This window comes from Phyllobates terribilis, unplaced genomic scaffold (assembly GCF_046119375.1).
Source record: "Phyllobates terribilis strain yellow unplaced genomic scaffold, ASM4611937v1 Scaffold_4__5_contigs__length_816908805, whole genome shotgun sequence".
NCBI classification, from domain to species: domain Eukaryota; kingdom Metazoa; phylum Chordata; class Amphibia; order Anura; family Dendrobatidae; genus Phyllobates; species Phyllobates terribilis.
In genome coordinates, this window is record NW_027362764.1 from 70,993,483 (window position 1) to 71,019,866 (window position 26,384).

The window sequence follows — 26,384 nt, forward strand, 5'->3', positions numbered from 1 at the left end:
TTCAGCCAGATTGTAGGAGCTAAAGTATTCTCCAAGTTGGATTGAAGGGGAGCCTACAATCTGGTTAGAATCAGAGAAGGGGATGAATGGAAAACAGTGTTCAGTACCCCTGAAGGGCATTTCAAAGGTCTAGTTATGCCTTTCGGTTTGACCAATGCACCTGCGGTATTCCAGCAGTTCATAAATTATATTTTACATCATTTGGTGGGGAGGTTTGTGGTGGTCTATCTGGACGATATTTTGGTTTACCCACCTGATTTTGAGACATATCGGGAGCATGTAAAACAGGTGTTCCAGATATTAAGGGATAACAAACCTTATTCCAAACTGGAGAAATGTGTTTTCGCTGTTCAGGAGGTGTAGTTTTTGGGGTACTTGTCATCTTCGGGTTTTCGGGTGGATCTGGAGAAGATCCGTGCAGTCCTTGATTGGGACCATCCCAAGAACCTGAAGGCTGTACAAGTTTTCTGGGCTTTACTAATTTATACCAGAAATTCATCCAAAATTACTCAGTAATTGTGAAACCCCTTACTGACATGACTAAGAAGGGGTCTGATTTGTCCAAATGGTCGGATGCTTCCCTCCAGGCTTTTTCTTCCTTAAAGAATCATTTTGCAACTGCACCTATACTCAGTCAACCCAATGTTTCTCAACCCTTTATTGTGGAAGTTGATACGTTGGGTGTGGTGGTTGGGGCTGTGTTGTCTCAGGGTCCGTCCCCTGGTAAATGGCGTCCATGCGCCTTCTTTTCTAAAATATTGTCTTCGGCTGAGAGAAATTATGATGTGGGTAATAGGGAACTTTTGGCGATCAAATTGGCATTCGATTAATGGCGACATTGATTACTGTTATTACTGACCATAAGAACCTGTCATATCTCCAGTCAGCTAAATGTCTCAACCCTAGGCAAGCCAGATGGTCTCTGTTTTTTACTAGGTTCAATTTTGTTGTCACTTTTCATCCAGGGGACAAAAATGTCAAGGCTGATGCTTTGTCCCGGTGCTTCCCTGGTGGTGGTGACCATGAGAACCCTGCCCCGATATTACAGAAAGGCTTAGTCATTTCCGCACTGTATCCTGAACTGGAGGGTAAGGTGTTGGAGGCTCAGGGGGACGCCCCTGCCTCCTGTCCTTCAGGAAGGGTATTTGTACCGTCTAATCTGCAGTGCTAAGTAATTAAGAAACATCATAACTCTGGCAAGGCAACCGCAGACCTCCTCTCTCGTCGTTTTTGGTGGCCGGGGTTGCATTAGGATGTGATTGAACATTGAACACACTTGTAGTATTTGCGTGCGTTCTAAGGTCTCACATACCCGTCCGTCTGGTACTCTTCTTCCACTACCTATTCCTAGTAGACTATTGAAATCACTTGTCCATGGATTTTATTACTGACCTACCAGTTTCTGCAGGCAAAATGGTGGTTTTGGTTGTTGTAGTTAGGTTCAGTAAAATGATTCACTTTGTCGCATTACCTGCACTTCCAAATGCCTAGACACTTGCTCAGATGTTCATAAATGAGATCGATTTGTGATGCTTTACGGGGTTCCCTCCGATCTGGTGTCAGATCAGGGAACCAAGTTTGTTTCCAAGTTCTGGAAGGCATTCTGTTCTCAACTTGGGGTGCAGCTATCCTTTTCCTCTGCCTTCCACCCTCAGTCAAATAGACAGACCGAGAGTGTCAATCAGAATTTGGAGACCTACCTTAAGTGTTTCGTCTCCAAAAATCAGGAGGATTGGGCATCCTACTTACCACTGGCAGAATTTGCCATTACTAATTATCGTCAAGAATCCACTGGCAGGTCACCGTTCTTTGATGCATACGGTTACCACCCACAATTTGGTACCTTTAGTAGGGGAAGAGCTTTGGGAGTTCCCGAGGAGGAACGTTTTGCTTCGTCGCTCTCCTCGGTGTGGCGGTCCTAAGTAATTTAAAGATCATGGGAGACAGGTATAAATGTATGGCTGACAGAAAACGCTTGCCAAGTCTGGACCTGAATGTGAATGACTTTGTGTGGTTGTCTACCAGGAATATCAAGTTGAAGGTGCCTTCTTGGAAGCTGGGACCTAGGTTTATTGATCCTTATAAAATAACTGCCGTCATTAACCCAGCAGCTTTTGTTCTTGAGCTTCCTCAGGCCCTTAAGGTCCACAATGTTTTCCACAGGTGGAAAATTTCCACAGGTGGAAAATCCATATGTGGAACCTCTTGATCCCTCACCCCTACCGCCGCCCCCAGTAATGGTTAATGGTAATCTTGAGTTTCAGATTTCGAGGATTGTAGGTTCTCGTCTCCAACGTCGTTCCCTGCATTACTTGGTGCACTGGAAGGGATATGGTCCAGAAGAGAGGATGTGGATTTCAGCATCAGAGGTGAACACTCCCAGGTTGGTTCGTTCATTTCACACCTCTTATCCTGAGAAACCTGGTCCTGTCACGGGTGTGTCGCCCTTCAGTTGGTTGCAGGAGATCTCTTCATTTGGCATTACAGACACTTTCTTAGGTTTGTCTCACTCTAGGACCCAGTGGCTACCTTCCTCTTGCTAATTAACACCCTGACCTGGGTGTATAAATACCTTCACTTTGCAATAGGGAGGACCCTTTGTGAAAGCTTGGAGCAAGTGCAGTTCTTACTTCCTTTCTGGTGCTAAGAGGATGTGTGTGCAATCTCTTTAAAGTCGACTCAAGCTAAGCTACTTCCCATGTGTCTGTCTCCCCTTGCTATCTGTAGTGTAAGTGGGTACTGACTAGCGCTCATCCCCTCCATTCCCTAGCCAGACCCTAGCTCTAGGGAGAGACAGGGTTTTAGGTTCCTGCTCGGTGATTGGTGAGCAACCAATATAGGGACGGTAGGGAAGGACAGGGTGATATCAGATCAGCCTAGGAGGTCTCTACCCCCTCTGTCCTTAGTGTCTGGGCTCCCATCCCCTCATCCCTTCACGTTGCACTTTGTCTTTCCTACACTGTGCGTGACAGATAATGCACCAAGTTGAAATACAGCCACAAGACACATCAGGGTGCCATGAGCCCCATCTAGCTCCCAAGCCACAGGTTGGCAATCCCTGGTCTAGGACATTTCAGGAGTAAAAAAGTGCTAATGCCTGCTTTTGTGAGTACCTGCTTGGCATCAGCTGCAACATCCGCTGCACACAATGCTTCCCCTTCAGTAGGTGCTTGCAAAATACAAAGCTGAGGGGGAATCTGTGTTCCGTGCACCATTTTCTTGAACATGGGAAAGTGCATGACACCTCATAAATAAATACCATACATAAGAATTTGCTTTTGTAGGTGGCATAGGCTATAACAGTAATACAACAATTAAAACACTAGTTAAATGAAGTTTAAATATTGGCACCTACTTTTTTCTTTTTTGCACATTATTTTCATTCTTGAAATTTAGCAAAGAAGAAAATGAATAAAATAGATTCCTGCTCCAGTAAGGAAGTTGTAATTAGACCCCTAGGCGCAGACCAAACAACAGCATTTTGCAAGTAAAAACCGCAAGACGTCTAGATACACAATAGATTTACAGGCGGTATTCAGCGAGTAACCAACTATTTTAATTTTGCAGAGTCGAATGTTTACATTCGAATAGTTTGCCAAACGATTCCTGCGTTGCGTTGTTAATTATAGTGAATATCTTTACGTGCCGGTTATTCACAGTTTCCAGTTATCATTCTTTTATATTCTCTATTCATTAATCCGCTGTATTCCCATAAGTGCAAAATGGGTATTTTGCATATATTAAACCTCTTTACAAAAGCATAAAATGGGCGAGGAAGAAAAAAATAAACAGGAAAAAAAAACTGAATATAATCTGCTATAATAATCTTCCAAATGACAAAGTCATTTTTGTAATTTTTCATTTGGGTTTTTGTGTGTGAGCCACTTTTGCATAGAATATTAATCATTGTGACTTTTAAAGGAACGGTTTAGCCTTGAGATATAGGCCTTCATGCTGTGACTGTGTCTGGGCTGCGGAGGGAAAGTTTGCAATCTGGCTTTTCAAATGGAAAAGTAATTACTGGCTGGAATATAACAAAAAATGTTAGTTGCTGAATCCCAGCTAGAGTTATATTGGTTTCCGATTGTGATTTGAAGATTTTTTTTTAGTAATAAGTTAGGTTAGATTTATTCTGTGTATCTAAATATTCCAGAAATATCTGCCAGACCATTATCTGTATTCTTAACATGATGCAAAGACATTGATTTATAGTCACGTACACACATAGATCATAATAAGCTAGATATTGATGTCTGCATGCAAGGAGCTGAAAAAACATCCTCTGGTGGCAAAATATTTGGAAAACTGAAAGTTTCTATACTTTCTGGCCCCAGGCTGTACCCTGGCCCTCTACTTTTTCTGTTTTTGGTGAAAACCATTGGGAAATGATTATAAAATATCTGAAGTTTAGTGCAAAAAAAAAAACAACTTTTTAATGACTGACCAAAATTACATTGAGGAAAAATGGGCAGCAAAATACAAAAAATGTGTGACACCACAACACCTTACAGAAAAATATTTTTATTCCCAGTTTTCCAAATATTGTGTCCTGCATTTAAGGGGTTGTCTCATCTTTTTAAGTGGGTAAAATCGCAAAAATGATTGTAGTAAAAATACTTTTCATTTTACAGTTTACTCCTCAATGTCTAGGCTAACGGCCGACTTTTGTTAGGCACACCAGGTGAGGTAGATCATCTAAGTTTTAGGTTCAGGTGGGCACACGGATCCAGGGTGTTGACCCAACAAGCAGGAAGGCATGTGGGGAGTGAGGACTTGGCACACACAGAAATCTCAGGAGCAACAGGATGGATAAAATGGAACCCAGCGAGGATAAATGCAAGCACAAACACAAAAAGCACAGATGGTGGAACACACCAAACATAGGACTAGAGTCTCAATCCCAAGACACAGGTGTGTGTCTAAGGGGCCTTAAATAGGTCTAGGGAGATGATGTCATTGATCTGACGTGCCCCCTGGGCCGTGTGTGGGGGAATACCCAGAGCCGGGTCTCTGTGTAATGCTGGGGGTTGTAGTCTCCGCGGCGACCCGGTCCCATGGCTCAGGGTGGTCAAACCAGTGGCGGATCTGTTTACTTGGTTTTTAATGTTGAAATGTCCGACTACGCCACCCGTGGATTGCGGTCACTGAGAACCGCCGCTGCGGGGCAGACTGCTGAGGCTGATGTTGTGTGCGCAGCATAGGGTAGTATAACTCCCCACGGGAGGAGTATAGCCTCAGGGCAGTGAGTGCAGATGATGGGGGTGATGGTGCGCGGGAGCAACAGTAATGACTCTGAGTCCAGTGATGCAGTCCAGGGTCTTTACTCACAGTTTTTACACTCCAAGCCACTTCTGCAGGTAATGGCTGCCCACGTCGTACTGTGCTCACCAGGTGAGAGGCTCGGCCAACTCCCAGGTACCTTTGGAATGCTTTTCAGTTCCCCCTTCGTGTGTCCTTCCTCTGGCCCGTCGTACCCCACAATTGACCACGTTTCTGTCCAGCTGCCTCGGGCCTTGGCGGGCAAACGTATGTTCCGTTTCCCTGGGCCCTATATGGTGCCTTCCTAACGGGTGTAGTGAGGGGCCGTGACACGTACAATGCCACAGCCTCCGGTTACTTGCTGAGGGTAGTTGCTCTCCTCCACTAGGGATCCGGTTCCCTTTCTTGGCCTGACCTTGTCTTTGCCTCCGTCCACCTGTACCTCTTACCCGTTTCTCTGACCCTCCAGTCAGCTGCTGAAGACCCGCGGACTGTCCTAGAGTGGCACCTGGTGACTACCGGCTGCCAATTCACCATCAGAGGCTGTAGTGAATACCCAGTAGTCACTTAGTTATGCCCACCCAGGGTAAGCCCGTCTCGTGGTGCAGTGGGTCCACACCCACCAGCATTGCAAGTGTCACATTGGTGGAATCAGGGTCTCTGTCTCTACATTATGCTGCGCTCAGATTAGTAAAACGAAAAAATAAGCCGGAGCATAAGTTGGTATATATGCATTGTGCAGGAGCATTCTCACACTGGGAGTTTCTTGTACTCTGAACAAACAGGGGCGTGACTCCCTCTTATTCAGTTAGGCATTTCATTAAATATAGCTTCCCACGGACATGTGTCTGAACAGTCTGGCCTGTATCCTGCTCTGTCCTTAACTATATTGAGGTCAGTAGACACAAGGTGAGATTTTAATACTAGAGACAAGATAGGACCGTCCCTTTTGGGTTCACCTTGTCGTGGTGGGATGGCTTTTATGCTTCTTTGATCAATATAGTGTTAAGTAAGTCCCCTATGTTGTTTTTTTCTTGGGTTTTGCTCTCAGATTAGGAGGCAAAAACCCGCTGACAGATTCCTTTTAACAAGATATATTCTCCATAGTTTACTATTAGTGATTGGTCAGTCCATGGTACCAAAAAGACCAGTTTTAGAAACCGCTAATCTAACTCACCTAATCCAGTAAATACAGTCATGACCAAGAGATGACATTTTATGCAAATTACAAATGGTATTAAAAACTTAGTTTGTATTCACGGACATTCACAGATATCATTAGCGTTGTTGCGTTTTATTGTGTGTATTTTGTATATTTTTAGAAAATAATTTGAGAATCAAGGATTTATAATCTCTTGTGCTAAAGTAAGTATTGAGAAAAAGTCACCAAGGAGGACCGGAGCCTTTCTTAGAATAAATTGCAAGGTGAAATTCATCAAGCATTGCCAAGACTTTGTTAGGCAATAAAAATGTAAATGCGGGCTCTCTATTTAGGGAACGTTTAGAATAGCCCCAGACAAGGACCATCGTGTCGTCCTAGAAACTGTATTTTCATGCTCTATTATACTCTTCATTCCCACCACCTAAAACATGTCTATATAAAAAAAAAATACATTAATAAAATGTAAAGTAAAATAGACTTTCAGCAGTGATAAAATAGTATTAAATATTAACTTCTATTTATATATATATTATTTATATTACAGTATACGGTATATAACACTATATAAATTTTGTATATATATATCAAATATATAAAACACTTTAATACTATACTTTATAACACTACACTAATATATATATTTATTTCCATTTTAATTATTTAAAATGAAAAGATAATATTATATATACTGTATACAGTACTCTGCAAAAGTTTTAGGCAGGTGTGGAAAAATTGCTATAAGATAAGGATCCTTCTAAGAATAGAAGTGTTAATAGTTTATTTAAAATGCAAAGTGAATGAACAAAAGAGAAATCTAAATCAATAAAATTTTTGAAGGAACTCAACAGGGAGATTGCTCCAAACATCTTGGAGGACTAACCACAGATCTTCTGTGGATGTCGCCTTCTGTCTTCAAGTAATCCCAGATGGACGGGATTATGTGAGATCAGGGATCTGTGGGGGCCGGATCATCACTTCCAGGACTTCTTCTTTACACTAAAGTTAGTTCTTAAAGGAAACCTGTCACCATGAAAATTCAGTCTAAGGGTAGAGTCACACAGCCGTATAACTCAGACAAGGATTGCAACGCAATGTTCAGACTGTCCATCGCTCTCCTAGAAATACATACTGTCACGCTCAGGTCAGTAGAGCCGCCGGCCGGTCGGAGGATTGCGTTGCGATCCTTGTTGGAGTTTTATGGCTGCATGACTCTTCCCTTATCTGTGGATATCACATTATAGAGCAGGGGGAGCTCAATGGATTGATACAGTTTTGTGAAAAAAGATTCAATATTACCCTTGTTTTCATCATTTAAAGGGAACCGGCAGGCAGGGCGGCTTCAGAACGCTATTAACCTGCAGGTAAACCCCATATCTAGCATTTTTTTACATGACAGATTCCCTTTTAACATCTGCTCATTTTGGGATTTTGGGTCCAGCGGGCTGTCCTACTAGTAGTTTACAGCTTTTTGTATAAATGTGAATACAGAGATAACTGTCAGACAGTCGCATATAGGACCGCCCAGTGGACCCCAAATCCTAGAAAGAGCAGAGAATTAAATGATGAAAACACAGGTTAGGCTATGTTCACATGTCCAGTAATCATACATTTGAACTAGTGTTGAGCGAGTATGTTCTGTTAACCCTTTCGCCGAGTATGCTCGGCCCGAGCTCCGAGTATTTACTGCTGCTCGGTGATATGGTTGAATCGCTCCCGTGTGCATGATTTGCAACTGTTTGACAGCATTAATACATGTGAGGAATGTCTATTTCTTACACATTCCTCACATGTAATAAAACTGTCAAACAGTTGCAAATCATGCACACGGGAGCGATTCAACTATATCACCGAGCAGCTGTAAATACTCGGAGCTCGGCCCGAGCATACTCGGACCAGAACATACTCGCTCAACACTAATTTGAACGGATCCAGACACAACTTTTTTGTTAACCGGATTCATTTTTTTTAACATTGATGTCCATGGAAAATGGATCCGTTAAATAGCCGTCCATTTTTCTCCCATTTGAAAAGGATCCATTTTTTGGCTTACTTGATCAGTTTCAAATATACGTCCAGTAGTATTTGTAAAAAATTCATGTTTATGTTCTATGTTGTTTTTATTTTTTTTTGTCCTTATTAGAGATGAGCGAGCGTGTTCAGGTGTTATCTGAGTATCTCCGACGTGCTCGAATAAATATGCTTGAGTCCCTGCGGCGGCTGCATGTTAGACATGCGGGGTTTGCCTGTAATTATTCGAGCACGCTGGAGCTACTTGGATAACACCCGAGCATGTTTGGATAGCACTATACCAGAGCACGTTCGCTCATTTCTAGTCCTTATATAATTATTATCAACAATATTCATTAATTGCATACTGATTTTTTGCGAACTTTTTGAATACATTTTTGGGATTTATAATTATAAAGTCTAAAAAAAAAGCCCCCAGTGGCCAGTGTGAATATTGCAAGATTTGAATTTTTTAAAAATATTGGGTTATGGAAACAAAAAACATTTTCAAAGAATTTCTTACAAATGCAATAAACACAAAAACCTGATTTAAACAATAGACCCCTTTCGGATGACACATTCCCTTTAAGCCAGGAGACAGTTTTCTAGTGTAGAACACTGGTTACAATTATTGCTATAATTTAGAGGTTTATTGCTGCACAGATTTGTGGGCCGGTTACTGTGCGCAGTTCTCCAATGGACGAGTTCATTACAATAAAATCAGATAGTTGGCACAGAGAGTCATTTTTGGTGTAGCAATACACACTGACATGTGAAGCTTAAAATATTGCTCTCTGAAAGATTTTTGTGAGCACAATAAAGACTGAAATACCCAGGAGAGCATGCACAAGATTGTTATAGTCTCTCAAATATCATGCAGTATTTAACTGTCAAGTCTCTCGGCATGAGCAAAAACAAATACATTAACTTTAATTCCCAGGTTGATAGCGATTTTCTGGAAAGCAGCACAACGTGGCGTCTAGTACAGTTCTTGTTTCTATGGCGGAAAATGTACCTGTCAATATTTTTTTTTAATTAAAGACTCAAAAAACTTTCGGAAAGTCCTGACTGAACTGTACAGGACACAGGAAGGTTGAAAATAAACCTTACTCGTAAAGCACTTGTCATCCGATGATCCAGATCCGTCAGCTCCTCGGTGATCCTCGCGGTGAAGGCAAAACGGCGTATGCAAAAAAACTAGCTAATTAGTGAGGAAGGTGTCATATTAAAAACGGCTACACACTTGCCTCAGTGCAAGATAGAAATATTATTTCCCTTTCTAAGATTGTTGCTTCGTTACTTTTACTGACTAATATTCAACTACTGATTTTGGGTTGACTTGCTTGACTGTACTTCATACCAAGCTCTATCTGATCAGAATTACCAAATTCTTGGCTCATCTGACCACCCTTCTGAATTATGACATTGCCTCCACATTTCTGCACTTAGCTAGACCGCCACCACCCTTGGTTCTACTAATTAGATTTACGTTTCGCCCACAGACACAGTGCTTCCTGGATTGGACTCCCTGATGTCTCGAACAGGTAGTACACCAGTGCCTCGGGGATGCTATTGCTTTTACCATCCTTTCGCATAATTTAGTACAATTTTGGTCTTATGGTTATGAGCTGTATTCCTGTGATATGTGTGCCGATACCTTCTACAATTCAGATGGTCAACAAGATAAATGGGAGAAAATATACAAATGGGTTGCAATCAATTAGGAACCCAAAAGACACTTTATGGAATGATATAGTGAATTGATTTTGAATTAAAAGGGCCATTCAAATATCTGTGAGACATTTAAAGCAGTTGTCCGAAACTACTATTTCTGACCTTTTTCTCAAGATAGGTCATCAATATCAGATTGGTGTGGATCCAACACCCAACATCTGTTTCAAGTAACTGCAGCTCAGCTCTCGGTGACGTGAATAAGACATGAGCTTCAATTTGCGGCCACTACATGGTGGGCTAAGCTGTGATATACACTGTGCAAATCTGCTAAGTTGTGGTGTACCGGCTCTGTACACTGTGCAAATGCTGAAGGCGTGGGACCTGCTAACATCTAATCAGTTGGGTGGTTAGGTGTCAGTCCCCTACCAATCTGATATCAATAGAGATGTGCAAATTGATTTGTAGCCAATCAAACATGTTACAAATTTCACCAAAAAAATTGGATTTGCCAACTAGCATTTTGCAATATACTTTTGAGGGCTGAGGAGAAGTTAAAAAATTATAAAACATTATACTCAACTGTTCTCAGCCCATATCTCACATGTCTTTCTGCCTCAAATTCCCACCCAGTCTTTGCTTTGAATCTTCCGGTCCATGGTCATTCGATCTGTTCGTTTCCGATCTCCCAGAACTGACTAGGCCTCACAATAGTGACTAGCCCTCTTGCACACTATGTGACTTTGTGAGATCTAGTCAACACCAAAAGAACCGCAGACTGGAGGATCCAAAATGAAGATTGGAGGACAAAACAAAGACTGGAGGATGAGAAACCATTGTGGCAGAACAGGTACGGAGTGGGCCTAGGACAAGTGGGCATAATCTTTATTATTTTGTAACTTCTTCAACCCCTTCCATTTATTAAGCATTGGGGTCTCAGAGCATAATAAACATATTTTTAAAGCACTCTTGATTCATGATGAATCCACTCAGTACGAATAAAAAATTTTGGTCTAGTTGGATGAGTAGAACCCAAAACAAATTGTTTCAAAATTAAGTCATCTCTAGTCATCTATATGTTGGTCCTAGACAACCCCTATAATGGAGGATTTATCTCAACATTCCTTTTACAAACAAACCCTACAACAGATTTGAGGGATAATCCAGGGATGGAGCCTAAAGGGTTTTGCTTTATTGCTCTTGAAACACACCTCATTTTGCACAGGAATTGTCCAGGTCTTATTCCAGGGATAGTTTCGGATAGCAATCATTGATGGCCTGCAGAATGTATGTAAATGCGAGGTACAGAATCATTAGATAGAAATATGAACTTTCCAAGTAACGGCACAGTTCAGTCAGTATGAGTAGACAGATATGGGTCAGGACTTGCAGAAACTGTGATTGATAATATTATCTTCCTTCTGCAACTTACTGAAACTTTGTAAACTTAAAGCTCATGAAATATTCAGGTGGAAAAAGTAGGTACTGTGTATAGCGCAGGAGATGCTCAGAAATTGGCTGGGCAGTAACTATTCTCCATTTGTCAGTCCTTTAAGAGAAAATATGTTGTAAAGATGTGTTTCCCTCCTTTTCTGAGTATTTTTTTAAAGGAAATATGTCACCAGGTTTCTTCTATAAATAGTCTGAGAGCAGTATGATGTGGGGGCCGAGACCCTGATTTCAGTGGTGTGACTTACTGGGCTACTTGCTGCAGTTTTGATAAAATCATTGTTTTCCTGCTGCAGTTCTAGCAGTTCTATGAATGCTGAGCTCTGTATTACCACATCCAGACCCCTGATTGGCAGCTTTCTGTGTACACTGTGCATGTGCAGAAAGCAGCCAATCAGTGGTGTGGGAGCAGTTACACAGAGCAAGAGGACTACATGGGGCGAAACATCTAGTCCTCTAGTGATAATCTCCTGTTGATAAAACACCAATTTTATCAAAACTACAACAAGCAGCCTAGTAAGTGATATATCGCTGGAATCAGGATCTCTGTCCCTACATCATGCTGCTCTTCACTAATGTAGAGAAAACCATGTGACAGATTTCCTTTAAGGACATTGTCACGGCATGCTGACAACAACAGGCTGAAATTTACATCACATCCACTGGGTCACTACATACAGACACATATAGCATAATCATCTCCCGACAGAGTATCACAAAATCATGTTGTTGTTTTTTTTAAAACTGATCATCTCTCCACTCATATCTTTGGGTATGTTGAGCCAAGAGAGAAAGTAAGGAAGGACTCGTCTGTGCATTGGTAGTGAAAAGTAGGGAGGAACGTCACTTGGTCATGTAAGCTGCCGATTAAAACAAAAAGTGTATTGGCATAAAAAGATCAGCAGCACGTAATAACTAAACTGTTAAAAAGTAATAAAAATATATGAAAATTGATTATTACCGCCATCCTTTTTTATATGAACCCCGCAGAGTGAGCAGTCTATCATAATTATCCCTTTCAGCCGAGCAAGATTTCGCTCTAAGGACACTTAAGGCCTCTGTCCCTTGATCTCATGCATGTGGCTTTAGTTATATCTACTACTGGGCAGAGTTTTCAATGTTTTCTTATATTTTCTCCCTTGATCCTAGTAGCGAGGCGGCGATTCTCCCATTATCTGCACAGAGATGACCCACACATGGCGAGGTGACGGAGCGGAGAATAATACTGCCAGTTATATCTCCGTCCATTAAACTCTCTGCCATTGTTTGCTATGATAGACATCTATTGAGGAATGGACAGGCTGATTTACATAAGCATTTGGTGACCTGGAGTCGTCAGAAAACCCTTTTTTTGTAGGATCTTGGAGACAATTGGTATCATCCTCAATTCACAACTTGTTTTTGTAACACCTGATTTAGTGTCCGCTGTGTCTCTATTACAGATGACGGCTCAGGCTTCATTGCACATGGTCATTAGTGAAGTATTCATGGTGCACGACAGCAGGAGGCCATTTTTAAATGCCAGTGCAGCTTCCTAATGATAAATTTCTTTAAATGGCTCTAAGTGCTCCTGGAAGAGTCATAAAACTTGTATTGATCACCATGTAGGTCGTGATCTAATTATAGAATAGCAAGCAGCTAATAAAAAGACAATGATAATTTAGGAGAACAGGATACAGTTGGGCATTGTCCCCTTATAAAAGTCGCATTTTAGTTATAGTGATAAAGGTTTATGTTATGTTTCATGTACCTTAATAAATTTGTAAAATTTGCTGTAGTGGAAATTTGGCAACTATTCGGCCAAAACGTTGTCTTTCTTATATTGCACTTGTGTGGTATAGAACACATTACAGGCTATTAGTCTATTTGCAAATTAAAGGAGTTGTCCAACCTTTTTAAAAAAGGCACAAATGGCAGGGATGGTTTTAAATAATAAAATGAGACATAATTACCCACTTGAAACCCCCGGGCTAAAGCTTTGGATGTTACGATAGACTTCACCGGGATAGCAACCGATGACATTCTGTTCTTCGAAGAGAGTAACAGGTTTTACACCTTTGTTTGTAGTCTATGGAAGAACATCATGGGTCTGGTTAGGAGCTGCATACACAAAGTGGTCAGCAATTTTTAGTTAAGATTATGTTAGACTCACCTTGTGAGGTGGATCCTCCAAGCCCAAGGTCCAGGTGGGCACACAGGCCACCGTCATCAGTTATATTGGAAGTCGTAGGCAGACAGATAGCTGAAGTACTGGAAGAAACAGGCAGACAGGAGGCTGAGGTACTGAATGTCACCATTCCACTACTCACAGCATCTTAAGGACTCTGTGAGTAACAACTCAGCTCAGCTGTCCAAACTGGCCGGGCCTGTTGGGATTCCTCCAGGTGTCTCCCTTCCAGGATGATTACCTGGCTATTTAGCTGGATGGCAATGATTAGAAGATTGCCACTTGCAGCTTAGCTGAAGTGGTGTGTGTTTGCTCTGTGCTCTGAGTTCTTATATTCTGATCTTTGCTGCCTGACCTTGGATTTGCCTTTGACCATCCGTTTGCTTAGCCCTTTTATCTTGATTTGCTACCTTCTTGAAATTATGACCCTGAATGGTGACCTGACTACGCCTTTGTATCACCCCTCTGTTCATGATGTACCCTCCTGGCTTATGACCTTGCACTCCTTTATTTTCCCGACTCACGATTTGTCCATGAGGACTGACTCAGCGTCACACTGGAAGCCACAGGCATCCAGGAGACGGTCTGGATACGGGACAGGTAGGTAACAGGTTACTAGTGAAGTTGCTTCCTTTTTTATTTTAGAATTATTGGAGCACTACAACTGATTACAAAACTGCTGAGACTTTTAATGTCAAGAGAAACTGTTACTTCCATGAATATGTAGTTTTTGATGTGTTGATGTTTTCTTGAATGTGGCGTTGTTTTTATTTTGTTCCTGCGCCTCACCATTCCTGAGATATGGCTCCTCTTCCTTGTATGTAAATGTAATCTTTTTTTTAGACAATTAGGCGTAGTCCTCAGAAACACTCCAGGAAAGAAGATTTAAGGATTATGCCCAATTGGCTAAAAAGAGTAGGGTTACATGCAAAGAAGAAGGGCCATTATCTCAGGAAAGAAGAGGAGCAGGAACATAGAAAAAAACAACTTCAGGAGAACAGCGGTATTTATACCAAGTAAACAAATACATATTTATGACAAGTGACAGATCCCCTTTAAAAAAAATGTTTTACAAATCAGGATAATCTCTAAATTTTAATAACATGTATATTACAAAATGGAAGCTGCTAGCTGCTTTAACATACTAGAACTCCTTTAAAGTTTTCAAAGTTGACATAAGTATCGCCTCATCTAGTAGCACGTGACTCTTCTTGCTTTTCACAATAACATCATGTTATTTAAAAGTTTCTCCGAAGGGAAAACATATTTATCACAGAAGCCATATGGCAGGAAATGATGAGGCTGATACACCACACCTTTTGGAATTAGCTCAGTGGGATGATTTAATGGGTGGAAAGTATTTGTCAAATATTTTTGCTTATTTGTAATGTTGAAGGACATATCCAAGTATCTCACGCTACACCCTGTCCTCAAATATATATTCCTGTCTGAAGATGAGCATAGACTTTTGAAATAAGTAGTTTACGAAAATGAATTCCTCACTGGAAAAATAGGCGATAAGTTTTATGAAAGTGATATAATATAGCCAAACCATTTTCAAGTGCCCTATTTTCATCAATGTGTCCTTTATCCATTTAATCAGAGCAAAAAAGAACTGCAAAGAGCATCTCTCATCGAGGAAGACCCAACACATTTGTCCTTTTCTCAGACAGTAGATTATAGAGTTTTTTGAGGAATTATAAAAATTTGGCAAAGAATAGAGAATGATCCAAAGTAAAGAAGCATTGAATCATAGAATCATAGAATGGTAGAGTTGGAGGGGACCTCCTGGGTCATCAGGTCCAACCCCCTGCTCAAAGCAGGATTCACTAAATCATCGCAGACAGATGTCTGTCCAGCCTCTGTTTGAAGACGTCCATTGAAGGGGAACTCACCACCTCTCGTGGCCGCCTGTTCCACTCATTGATCACCCTAACTGTCAAAAAGTTTTTTCTAATATTTTTCTAATATTGCTTACCCTTTGAGTCCCCTGTTGGTACTACACCGTCACTGTCAGGATTTTCCAGTGCCGGGAGCGGTGGGCGTATGCGCCAACATGCGGTGATGTGCTGACTATGCAATGCAAGTGTATTGGATGAGGCCAGACTCATCTAGTCGGAATGTGGCCAAAGTTTGCAAATCACACATTTGCGGTCACATGACTGCCCGCTCCTGGTGACGCACGCTGTGAGGATTCTCCGGTGCTGACACCGGAAGTGGACAGTAATGTGACTTCAATTATGCGATTTGGATGCTCCAAGCCACATTCCGACTAGACATGTCCGGCCTCTTTCAACGTACTTGCATTGAGCAAAGCCATGCACACCTAGCCAGCACATGACCACATGTATGTAAATCACATACTTGCAGTTACACACCCACCACTCCCGGTGCAGGAGAATCCTCACAGTGCACAGTGCACATGATGTGAGGATTCACAAGTCTTCAGTCACATAGAGTGACTGCAGACTTGTAGCCTAAGGCTTCACAACCTTTTTAAGTCACAGGTTATCACTGGGGGTCCCATTGTCAGGAGACTCTGCAATCTGGGTATTGTTAGGTGAGAGGACCTTTCTAATAAAAATAAATCTTCTTAAGCAGACCTTTAAGAAAAGTTCTATCCCTGTCTTCCTTCTACAGTAGAGCTCTTTTCAGTGGTTTAGGCGGCATTCCTTGCTTTCATAATAGTTTTCCATAAAACAAAGCCAGTACTTCACTGAGCTATTCCAACAAAATGTGATTTCACTATTTCACCTGGCTAACGAGAACCCTGGTTTATGCCGATGAGGTCCAAAAATCTACAACCATCTCCATAGACAGAAGCGTAGATAGAGCACAGGTGATATAAGGAGGAGTAATAATCCTTAACCCCAACAGAACATTTCAGCAAGAAAGCCTAGGGTTGAACCTTTAACAAAAGAGGATCACCAGGGACGATGGCAGAAGCACTGTCACCCCCATCCTAATCCTAGAGATGTGCCTTACGTTCAGTACTAAGCGGCATACATCTTATAATACTCGAGTCATTACGAACGAACGTAGGTCAATGCATGTCCTTTGTAGATGACCACAAATGGTATTATGGGCGGCTAAGATGTTTCCGAATTCTGCAGTACATATGAAGAAATATCTCAAGAGAAGGAGACACATTTTATCTGTGATAACAAATTCACTTGAACGTGTCATGGATGTAAAGGTTTTTGTAAACTCAGCTATATAATTGCTCCTCCAGGGACGAGAAGTTAGCATAACTCCAGTCAAATTGTATAATCAGCTCCAAATCCCTTCCACCTCCAGGAAAATCGCAGGGGTGTCATGTGGTTAAGCAGTTACTTCTCAGTATTTTTTTTTTTATTCTGAATAGCTGAGCATTAAGAAACTTTGAAATGGAAGTCAGCATTTATAACAAATACTTTGATAGAAACTTTTAGACACATAATAAAAGTCTTGTCAAAGTAATATTCTGACGAGATTTTGCCCAGGAGCCTATACTGCTCCTCAATGTGATTACAATGTGGCATTCTTCTTGCCTTATTTTGGAAAGATTGGAGTGTACAGTGGTTCATGGTTTTCTTGTGACAACTTGAAACATGGGTGGATTTTTTTGTGATAGTCAAAAGGATGCTTGTAACTTTTTTTTTTCTTATAGGAAATGTTGACTATACAGTTACAATAATATACTAATTTTCTGTGACCCATGGCAAAACATTGCAGATAAGTCGTAGTTATTCTGTAGGCCAGTCAGCCATAACATTGAAAACATGTTTAACATTGTGCTGATCATTTAGTTTGAAAATCTACTGCACATTTATGCATGCAATAAATATATGCTGGGATATCACAAATGAAAGAACCATCCTCTTAATATATTGCGGTCATCATATTATATAGCACTGTGTACTTACAATTGCTCATTTTGCCTTTCTACCCAGTTAACTCTTCTCCTTTTCATTAGTTTTATGACATCACATGATTAAAGAAGCACTCCTCCATTCAAAGTTGTTATCCTCTTAATATATTGCCGTCATCATATTATATAGCACTGTGTACTTACAATTGCTCATTTTGCCTTTCTACCCAACTAATTCTTCTCTTTTCCATTAGGTCTATAACATCAAGTGATTAAAAACTGACCAGCTGAATCCTTCTATGCTCTGTGTAGAAATACTAGGTTGATTCTCCCTGTATTAGTCATAAGTCACTGCAAAAGTCCCTGGCATTAGAAAGGAGCCAAGCAGTTGGGTCAGGAGTTGAAGAGGAGGATGATAAATGCAGGAAAAAAAGACTTCCTGTTTCTACATAGAGCAGAGAAAAGAGAAGAATTAGCTTGGTAGAAAGGCAAAATGAGCAATTGTAAGTACACAGCTATATAATATGATGATTTCAATATAATAAGAGGATAAAAACTTTGATGGAAGTGCTTCTTTAAAAACAGACTAGCTGAATTCTTCTAAGCTCTATGTTGAAACAGTAAGTCTCTTCCCCCGTCCGTGAGTCATCATTAGAACTACAATTTTACATCACTGCAAAGTCCCTGGCAAGGGGAAGAGCGGAGCAGATAAGTCAGGAGTTGAAGAGGGGGTTAGAGCTGGGCAGCCAGGGAGGTAGAATTGTAAGAAATGCATAGCATAGGGTGAGTATTATAATCCTGTACAGTATTGTTAATCTACTCGCCTCCAAGAAAGAGGAGGGACAACATCGGAGTGATGTAAACAGAAGAGTCTAGAACTAAAGTTGAAATCCCAGACAAGGTATTTTATCCACCGAACCTTGAGTACTGCATTATTACCAGCAGATAGGTGAAGCTGGGTGGTACTGGATTGATGGGGACCTGAGAAAGCAACAAGACCATTACTAGGGCAGAATCATGAATAGGACCAAAACAACCAGAAAAGGTGCCAGAGACCTATTGGGCTGTCAGAGACCAGCAAGAAGTCAGCTGTGTCATGCTTTTTGTGTCCACTGTGTTTGGTGACTGCAACAGGAGGAAAGTACAGTTGGTGGACCAAGATGGTGAACTTCTAATCACTCAAGAAAGAGCCTAGTTCATCGTTAATAAGAAGAATTTTCCGTTGTAATGTTACAAATATTACACTTCTGTGTTGGAAGAAGCTGTAAATTAATTTTAGTTGTTTTTAAGAAATCTTGAGTCGTGTCAGTGCCTTGTCAGAGGGTCAAGAACCCTCTGGTCACAAGAGGGTGTTAGACACATGGCTACGCTTCCTCCTGCACCTGTAGACACACATTCCAGAGAGTGCTCAAATCCCCGTCATTTTTAATTTCAATGGACATCTGAGTGAGGGGTGTATAGACTGTCTTTGGCTTCCTGGAAAAACTCTTTAATGTTGAGGTGCCCATAGACCAGGGCTGTGGAGTCGGTAAGCCAAATCTCTGATTCCAACTCCTCAATTTCCTTGACACCGACTCCGACTCCATGACTCTGACTCCAACTCCCTCATACATGGCTCATGTTTAAGTGATAAATTAACTGTAGCACAGATTCATCTCAGCTAAAAGTCGAGACCCTTAGATCAGGAATAGGACAGTCATTTATAGGACATTTCATAACTTTCACAAATTCTTATGAAAAAATATTCCCCATAAACTGCATTGAATTACTGTACCCAATTTATTATATATTTTAGGAGTCGGAGTCGGTCCATTTTATACTGACTCCGACTCCACCAAAATTGGCTCCGACTCCTCGACTCCGACTCCACAGCCCTGCTACAGACCGTAGAAAACTCAGTTGAACCTCTATCTCTCCAGATTTCCCATATACATGAAGGATCGGCATGTCTTCTGTATAGAAAAAGTGGATTAGGCTGCTGCTGAACACCTCTGTAGCATCTTCCTGGAAAACAAAAGGATTGTGTGGTTGAAGCCAACTTGCCTGATCCTTCTATCCACCAATATCATCTGTCACAGAAGAGTTGGTAGGCCACCATACACATTAGATGTTTGGCCATTCCCACCATTTCTGCCATGTAGTTAATGTAGGTGTTGAGACAATGACCCCTCATGAAAAATGTCCTACAAGCTAAACAAATTTTGCACTTTCAATTAATGTAATTATTTCAATTGTTTTTCAAATTTCTAAAACATTAGATTTTGTCAAGGGGAGTAAGGGATTGGACACGCTTTGTAAACCTAATTGAGTTAATTTTGCCTCTTCCTAATTACTTTTCTCCGAGAACGTTATTTTCAGATCAATGAAATTACTTGTTTATGGATTGTCGCAAATTAAAATGGACTTCTCATGTGTCAAGTCAAACTACTGGGAATTGCTATCTAATATCATGTCATCTTGAACACTGGTGAAGATAAATCCTCTATATTGAAGTGTAATATATTGAAGACGGACAACTTTCTATGATAGAAGGGTTATATCTCAGGTGACATTGGTAGATACTGCAAAATGCATAATTGTACCCCAGTGTAACCTCCAGACCATGGAGCGATTCTAGTCCCTGTAAACAAAACTTTTGTAATCATCTGCTGGTAATATATAGGCACATGGAAGCTCGTCCCCTGACCCTATCATGGATTTTAATAAAAGCATTCAACATGAATCTATTCCAGCTGTGAAATTTGATAAAAGCTCCTTAAGATTTCAGCAATTTTCAGTCATTATTAGGACTACGGTCTACTGCTGTTGTACATATGTAGTCTCCTAAAATAATTATATATAGTCCTAAACCACAAACCAAGACTTAGTCTAGACCCAACAGCAATCATGGTAATCAGTGGGCTCTTTCCATCTTGAAAAACGTTTGTTTGGAAAATTATTGTTATAATGATACAATTAGATTTTAGCTGCATTTTTCTAGGAAGTAGATGGTTCCAGCCGGTGATACGTCTCTTGGAATTTCACCTGTAGATCAGTAGAGCTTAATGTAGGAATGTGTCATCAGAAAATGACCTACTGTTTAAATCAAGTCCTTATGTTGTATTTTCTTTTTACAATTTTTGGTATTTTTTCATTTTTATCTATTTTCTTTTCAATATCATAATCTGTATTAAAAAAAAGGTATTTTGTAGTTTGCACCCCGGTCAATGAGGCTATTCTAGATGCATACTTCCTGTTCTTTTAGGAAATGTACATTTGCAGCAATAGACTGACTCAGACCCTATTTTTTGTATTGAAGCGTTTAATGATTGTTTTCAAAGGTCATTGTGAATGGAGGGAGAGAGTTAGGAGATCTGACATCGCCTATTGTAATTGGTGCACCTTTGTTATCAGCTGTTTATAGAGGTGTTACCCGTTGTTGCATTCCTACCTTGGATGATAATGAGACTTCTGAAATGTCTTGAAAAGTTAGAAAATAACCCCAGTGACTAATGTGAAAATTTCAAAATTTCTATTTTTTTTCAATACAGATTGTGAAATGAAAAAAGAAGATTGCCAAAATGTTTAGAAAAGCACATGTGAAATTTCATAAAAATCCTTTAAGATTTCTGCAATTTTCAATCATTATTATGACTATAGTCACCTTATGTTATACATGTGTAGTGTTCAAAAATAAATATATAGAGTACATAAGTATATACAGTGATGATATACACGCTTAAGAAACACTCCCATCAACATTTTTATCTTTTTAATATATTGCAATCATCATATTATATAGCACTGTGTAAAATTGCTCATTTTCCTCTTCTAACCAGTTAACTCTTCTCTTTTCCATTAGGTCTATGACATCATCTGATTTAAAACAGACAAGCTGAATCCTTCCAAGTTCTTTGTAAAAACAGGTCTCTTTACCCTGCATCAGTCATCATTAGAACTACAATTCTACATCACTGCAAAGTCCCTGCCAGGAGGGAGGACCAGAGCAGCTGGGTCAGGAGTTGAAGAGGAAGATGACTCATGCAGGGAAAAGAGTCTTCCTGTTTCTGCATAGAGCTTAGAAGGATTCAGCTAGTTTATTTTTAAACACATGATGTCCTAGACCTAATGGGAAAGAGAAGAATTAACTGGTAGAAAGGCAAAATGAGCAATTGTAAGTACACAGTGCTATATAATATGATGACTGCAATATGTTAACAGGAAAAAAACTTTGATGGGAGGAGTGCTTCTTTAAGCTTAGGCATGGGGGCAAAATAAGAACATTTTTGAAAGCCGAAGATTAATTTTGTTGTAAGTAATTGGTTGATCATTTTACTTCTCCATTTTTTCTTTACAATTTTCATTTTTCTGCGGTGAAGATCAGAGCAAGATTTATGCAAAATGACAGGTAACCAAAATATAATTTTCCCAAAAAATACATTTTGATTTTCTAATCTTTGTGGACCCAAAGATTGATACAAAGTAAATAGACCAAAGGCGAAAAGAAAAAAGAAATATTGAAGGCGCCTAGTCTAATAATTTTTAAAACATTATTGGGGCATAGGCTTTCATACATATTGCTGAGCCCGAGTGTGTGAGCATTCCAGAAATTGATATTTTTTTTTTTAGAATCCTCAGTTGATATCTTTTAATTTAACTTAGATATCAAAAGATATCAACAATTGATGGAATCTAAGGAACCAATGTTAGACACAGTTTTTGGGGAGTTGACTACTTATGTCTGTGAACTACTCTCTGCAAGATACTCTTTATGTAATTTTAAAAGGTGTTGTCCACTATTCAGACAATCTCATCTCAATCAGAATATTGTTATCCAAGTAAAATAAAAACACTTACAGTTAGGTCCATATATATTTGGACAGAGACAACATTTTTCTAATTTTGGTTCTAGACATTACCACAATGAATTTTAAACAAAACAATTCAGATGCAGTTGAAGTTCAGACTTTCAGCTTTCATTTGAGGGTATCAACATTAAAATTGGATGAAGGGTTTAGGAGATTCAGCTCCTTAACATGTACCACCCTGTTTTTAAAGGGACCAAAAGTAATTGGACAATTGATTCCAAAGCTATTTCATGGACAGGTGTGGGCAATCCCTTCGTTATGTCATTCTCAATTAAGCAGATAAAAGGCCTGGAGTTGATTTGAGGAGTGGTGCTTGCATTTGGAAGGTTTTGCTGTGAAGTAAACATGCGGTCAAAGGAGCTCTCCATGCAGGTGAAACAAGCCATCCTTAAGCTGCAAAAACAGAAAAAACCCATCCGAGAAATTGCTACAATATTAGGAGTGGGAAAATTTACAGTTTGGTACATCCTGAGAAAGAAAGAAAGCACTGGTGAACTCATCAATGCAAAAAGACCTGGGCGCCCACGGAAGACAACAGTGGTGGATGATCGCAGAATAATCTCCATGGTGAAAAGAAACTCCTTCACAACAGCCAACCAAGGGAACAACACTCTCCAGGAGGTAGGTGTATCAATATCCAAATCTACCATAAAGAGAAGACTGCATGAAAGTAAATACAGAGGGTTCACTGCACGGTGCAAGCCACTCATAAGCATCAAGAATAAAAAGGCTAGACTGGACTTTGCTAAAAAACATCTAAAAAAGCCAGCACAGTTCTGGAAGAACATTCTTTGGACAGATGAAACCAAGATCAACCTCTACCTGAATGATGGAAAGAGAAAAGTATGGCGAAGGCGTGGTACAGCTCATGATCCATCATCTGTAAAACACGGCGGAGGCAGTGTGATGGCTTGGGCATGCATGGCTGCCAGTGGCACTGGGTCACTAGTGTTTATTGATGATGTGACACAGGACAGAAGCAGCCGAATGAATTCTGATGTATTCAGAGCCATACTGTGTGCTCAGATCCAGCCAAATGCAGCCAAACTGATTGGTCGTCGTTTCATACTACAGATGGACAATGACCCAAAACATAAAGCCAAAGCAACCCAGGAGTTTATTAAAGCAAAGAAGTGGAATACTCTTGAATGGCCAAGTCAGTCACCTGATCTCAACCCAATTGAGCATGCATTTCACTTGTTAAAGACTAAACTTCAGACAGAAAGGCCCACAAACAAACAACAACTGAAATCCACCACAGTGAAGGCCTGGCAGAGCATCAAAAAGGAGGAAACACAGCGTCTGGTGATGTCCATGAGTTCAAGACTTCAGGCAGTCATTGCCAACAAAGGGTTTTCAACCAAGTACTAGAAATGAACATTTTATTTACAATTATTTAATCTGTCCAATTACTTTTGGTCCCTTTAAAAACAGGGTGGCACATGTTAAGGAGCTGAAACTCCTAAACCCTTCATCCAATTTTAATGTGGATACCCTCAAATGAAAGCTGAAAGTCTCAACTTCAACTGCATCTGAATTCTTTTGTTTAAAATTCATTGCGGTAATATCTAGAACCAAAATTAGAAAAATGTTGTCTCTGTCCATATATATATGGACCTAACTGTATATTCCTCTCCGGTGCCAGTACAGTTCCAGTTCCTCCCACCTTCTGACATATCAGACATCAAGAGGAAGTGAGTGACCAGCCCCAGCTCTGACTTCTACTCGATTCATCCGAACGCAAGTAGAGTGAAACCAGCGCTGATTGGGCGCAGGGCTTGCGTGACATAACAGTGTGATGTGAGCCCCGGGAGATCCAGTGCCAACACCGCTGGAATCACATCAGCACTGGAGTTTAGTATAAATGTTATTATTTTACTCAGAGAAAACATGTTTATTGAGAAGAGATTGTCTGAAAAGTGGACAACCCATTTAAAAAAAATTGTAAAATCTCAAACAAAGGCACTTAATTTCCTGTAACTCTTAGTCTTCTTAAAGGATTCACCACAAGCTTTGGTAGACCATCATAGAAACAATAATGAATTGCTGACTTCTCTTTTAACCACCTAACCTATTGGACTTGTCTACTGCATGAAACCTTCTAGAGATATCCTTGGGGCTATACTTACTGCTGCTGAAATTTGGAAGTAATTTGAATATATCTGGATCTATCAGAAGACAAAGTTTGTAGAATTGACGTGTAGACCATGATGGCCAACCATTGTCAGCCCTTTTTTGACTAGATATGTTCTAGTGTCCTTTTTTAGATACTGCTTGACTTCGTTAATACTTTCAACTTTAACCAATTAACCAGTATCATTTTAATTAGAAGTGATCTCATATAAATATAAAAATTAACAGTTTATCTGACTGCTAACATCTCATTTTTTGCATTGCTAGTCTGATGTACTGCCGATTATGTCAAAATCATGTAAGGAAATTAGATATTTTGGTTATACTAAACTTGTTAATTTTTCAGCTCATTCGCACATTGATTTCTCTCTCTAAGGGGCTTATTTAATATGCCTGCAGGTTGCAGCAGAAATTGTTAGACAGTATCTTGGGCTGCCAGGAATTTGCAGTCGATACAATACAAAACCTATTTATGTCCCAGTTGTAGGTTATTGATCTAGCCCCAAGCAACAACCAATTGGTGTATTTCATTTACAAGACAGTATTGCACTACTTGTTCAATACAATATAATAAGATATGATCCCAGTACCCCATATGTTAGAGATTAAAACCATTGCATTGAACATCATTTGTTAAATGATGGATGGACATGGCACCTACAATAGATTAAAATGTACCTGCTGTTTCATATGACTTTTCGGAATAAGCTGTCATGAGTGCGTATGTGAGGAATAACACTATTTCTGACCATTATATGACTTTTATCCTCTCTGCTGGATTTATCTCTTGTTTTGTGTTGTCTCTGATCTAGTGGGTAGAGACTAGCTATAATGATGTCTCCCATACACAGCACACACAGACTAGAGGGGTTCCTGCTCTCCTGTCTCTATGTAGCACATGCATAGGTGGATTATAATGAGGGCAATCTGGGCTACCGCCCGGGGCTCCGGGGGGCCCATGGCCAAAATTGCCCTCATTATAATATGTGCAACACAGAGGCGCCAATGCGGCACACACCGGCAGGAAGAGGCGGGGAGGCAGGGGGGGGGCCCAGACTGCTCCCCCAGCAGTGGCACAGGGCCGCTGCTTCTTCTTCGGCCGGGCCAGCACTGCACTTGTTAACTTCCCTGTGTGCTTGTGCTGGCCCGGCCGCATCACAGCTAGGAGACACGGCCCTGTGCACGGCCGTGTCTGCTAGTGTGACGTCACACAGTGTGTGCCCTGCACTGCTGCCCCAGAGAGGAGCTGGACGACGTCTGGAGCCGAGCCGGGGGATGGTGAGTGACGTGTGTGTGCGTGTGTGCGCGTGCATGTCACAGTGTGTCTGTGTGTGCAGATATCACTATGTGATGTCTGTTTATATGTATTTTTGTGTTTCAAATGTGTTTATGCGTGTATGTATATGTCTGTATATGTTTGTGTGTGCGTGTGACTGCGTGCGGCCTCCTCCCGCTGTATCAGGGGGGCACAGTGCAGCCTCCTCCCGCTGTATCTGGGGGTGCCGTACGGCCTCCTTCCGCTGTATCTGGGGGGAGCCATGTGGCCTCCTCCCGCTGTATCTGGGGGTCGCCGTACGACCTCCTCCCGCTGTATCTGGGGGGTGCCATTCAGCCTCCCGCTGTGTATAGATGGCTATGTGCGGCCTCATGCTGTATATAGATGGCTACATGCGGCTTCCCGCTGTGTATAGATGGCTACATGCGGCCCCCTGCTGTGTATAGATCGCTATGTGCGGCCTCCTGCTGTGTATAGATGGCTACGTGCGGCCCCCTGCTGTGTATAGATGGCTACGTGTGGCCCCCTGCTGTGTATAATTGCCTACATGTGGTCTCCCGCTG

At 40.9% G+C, this 26,384-nt stretch overlaps 1 protein-coding gene across 3 annotated transcripts in view; it reads left to right on the top strand.

Moving 5' to 3' along the window:
* The window catches only part of PLXDC2 (plexin domain containing 2), a 782,113-nt gene that overhangs the window by 88,644 nt on the left and 667,085 nt on the right, over positions 1-26,384 (top strand). For 2 of the 3 annotated variants that reach the window (XM_073677477.1, XM_073677478.1), the window contains one exon: positions 9,931-9,972. The exons of the other annotated variant lie outside the window; for it this stretch is intronic. In XM_073677477.1, coding sequence (XP_073533578.1) covers positions 9,931-9,972 — 42 coding nt within the window. The remainder of the gene's footprint in view (positions 1-9,930; positions 9,973-26,384) is intronic. 3 annotated transcript variants of the gene reach the window in all.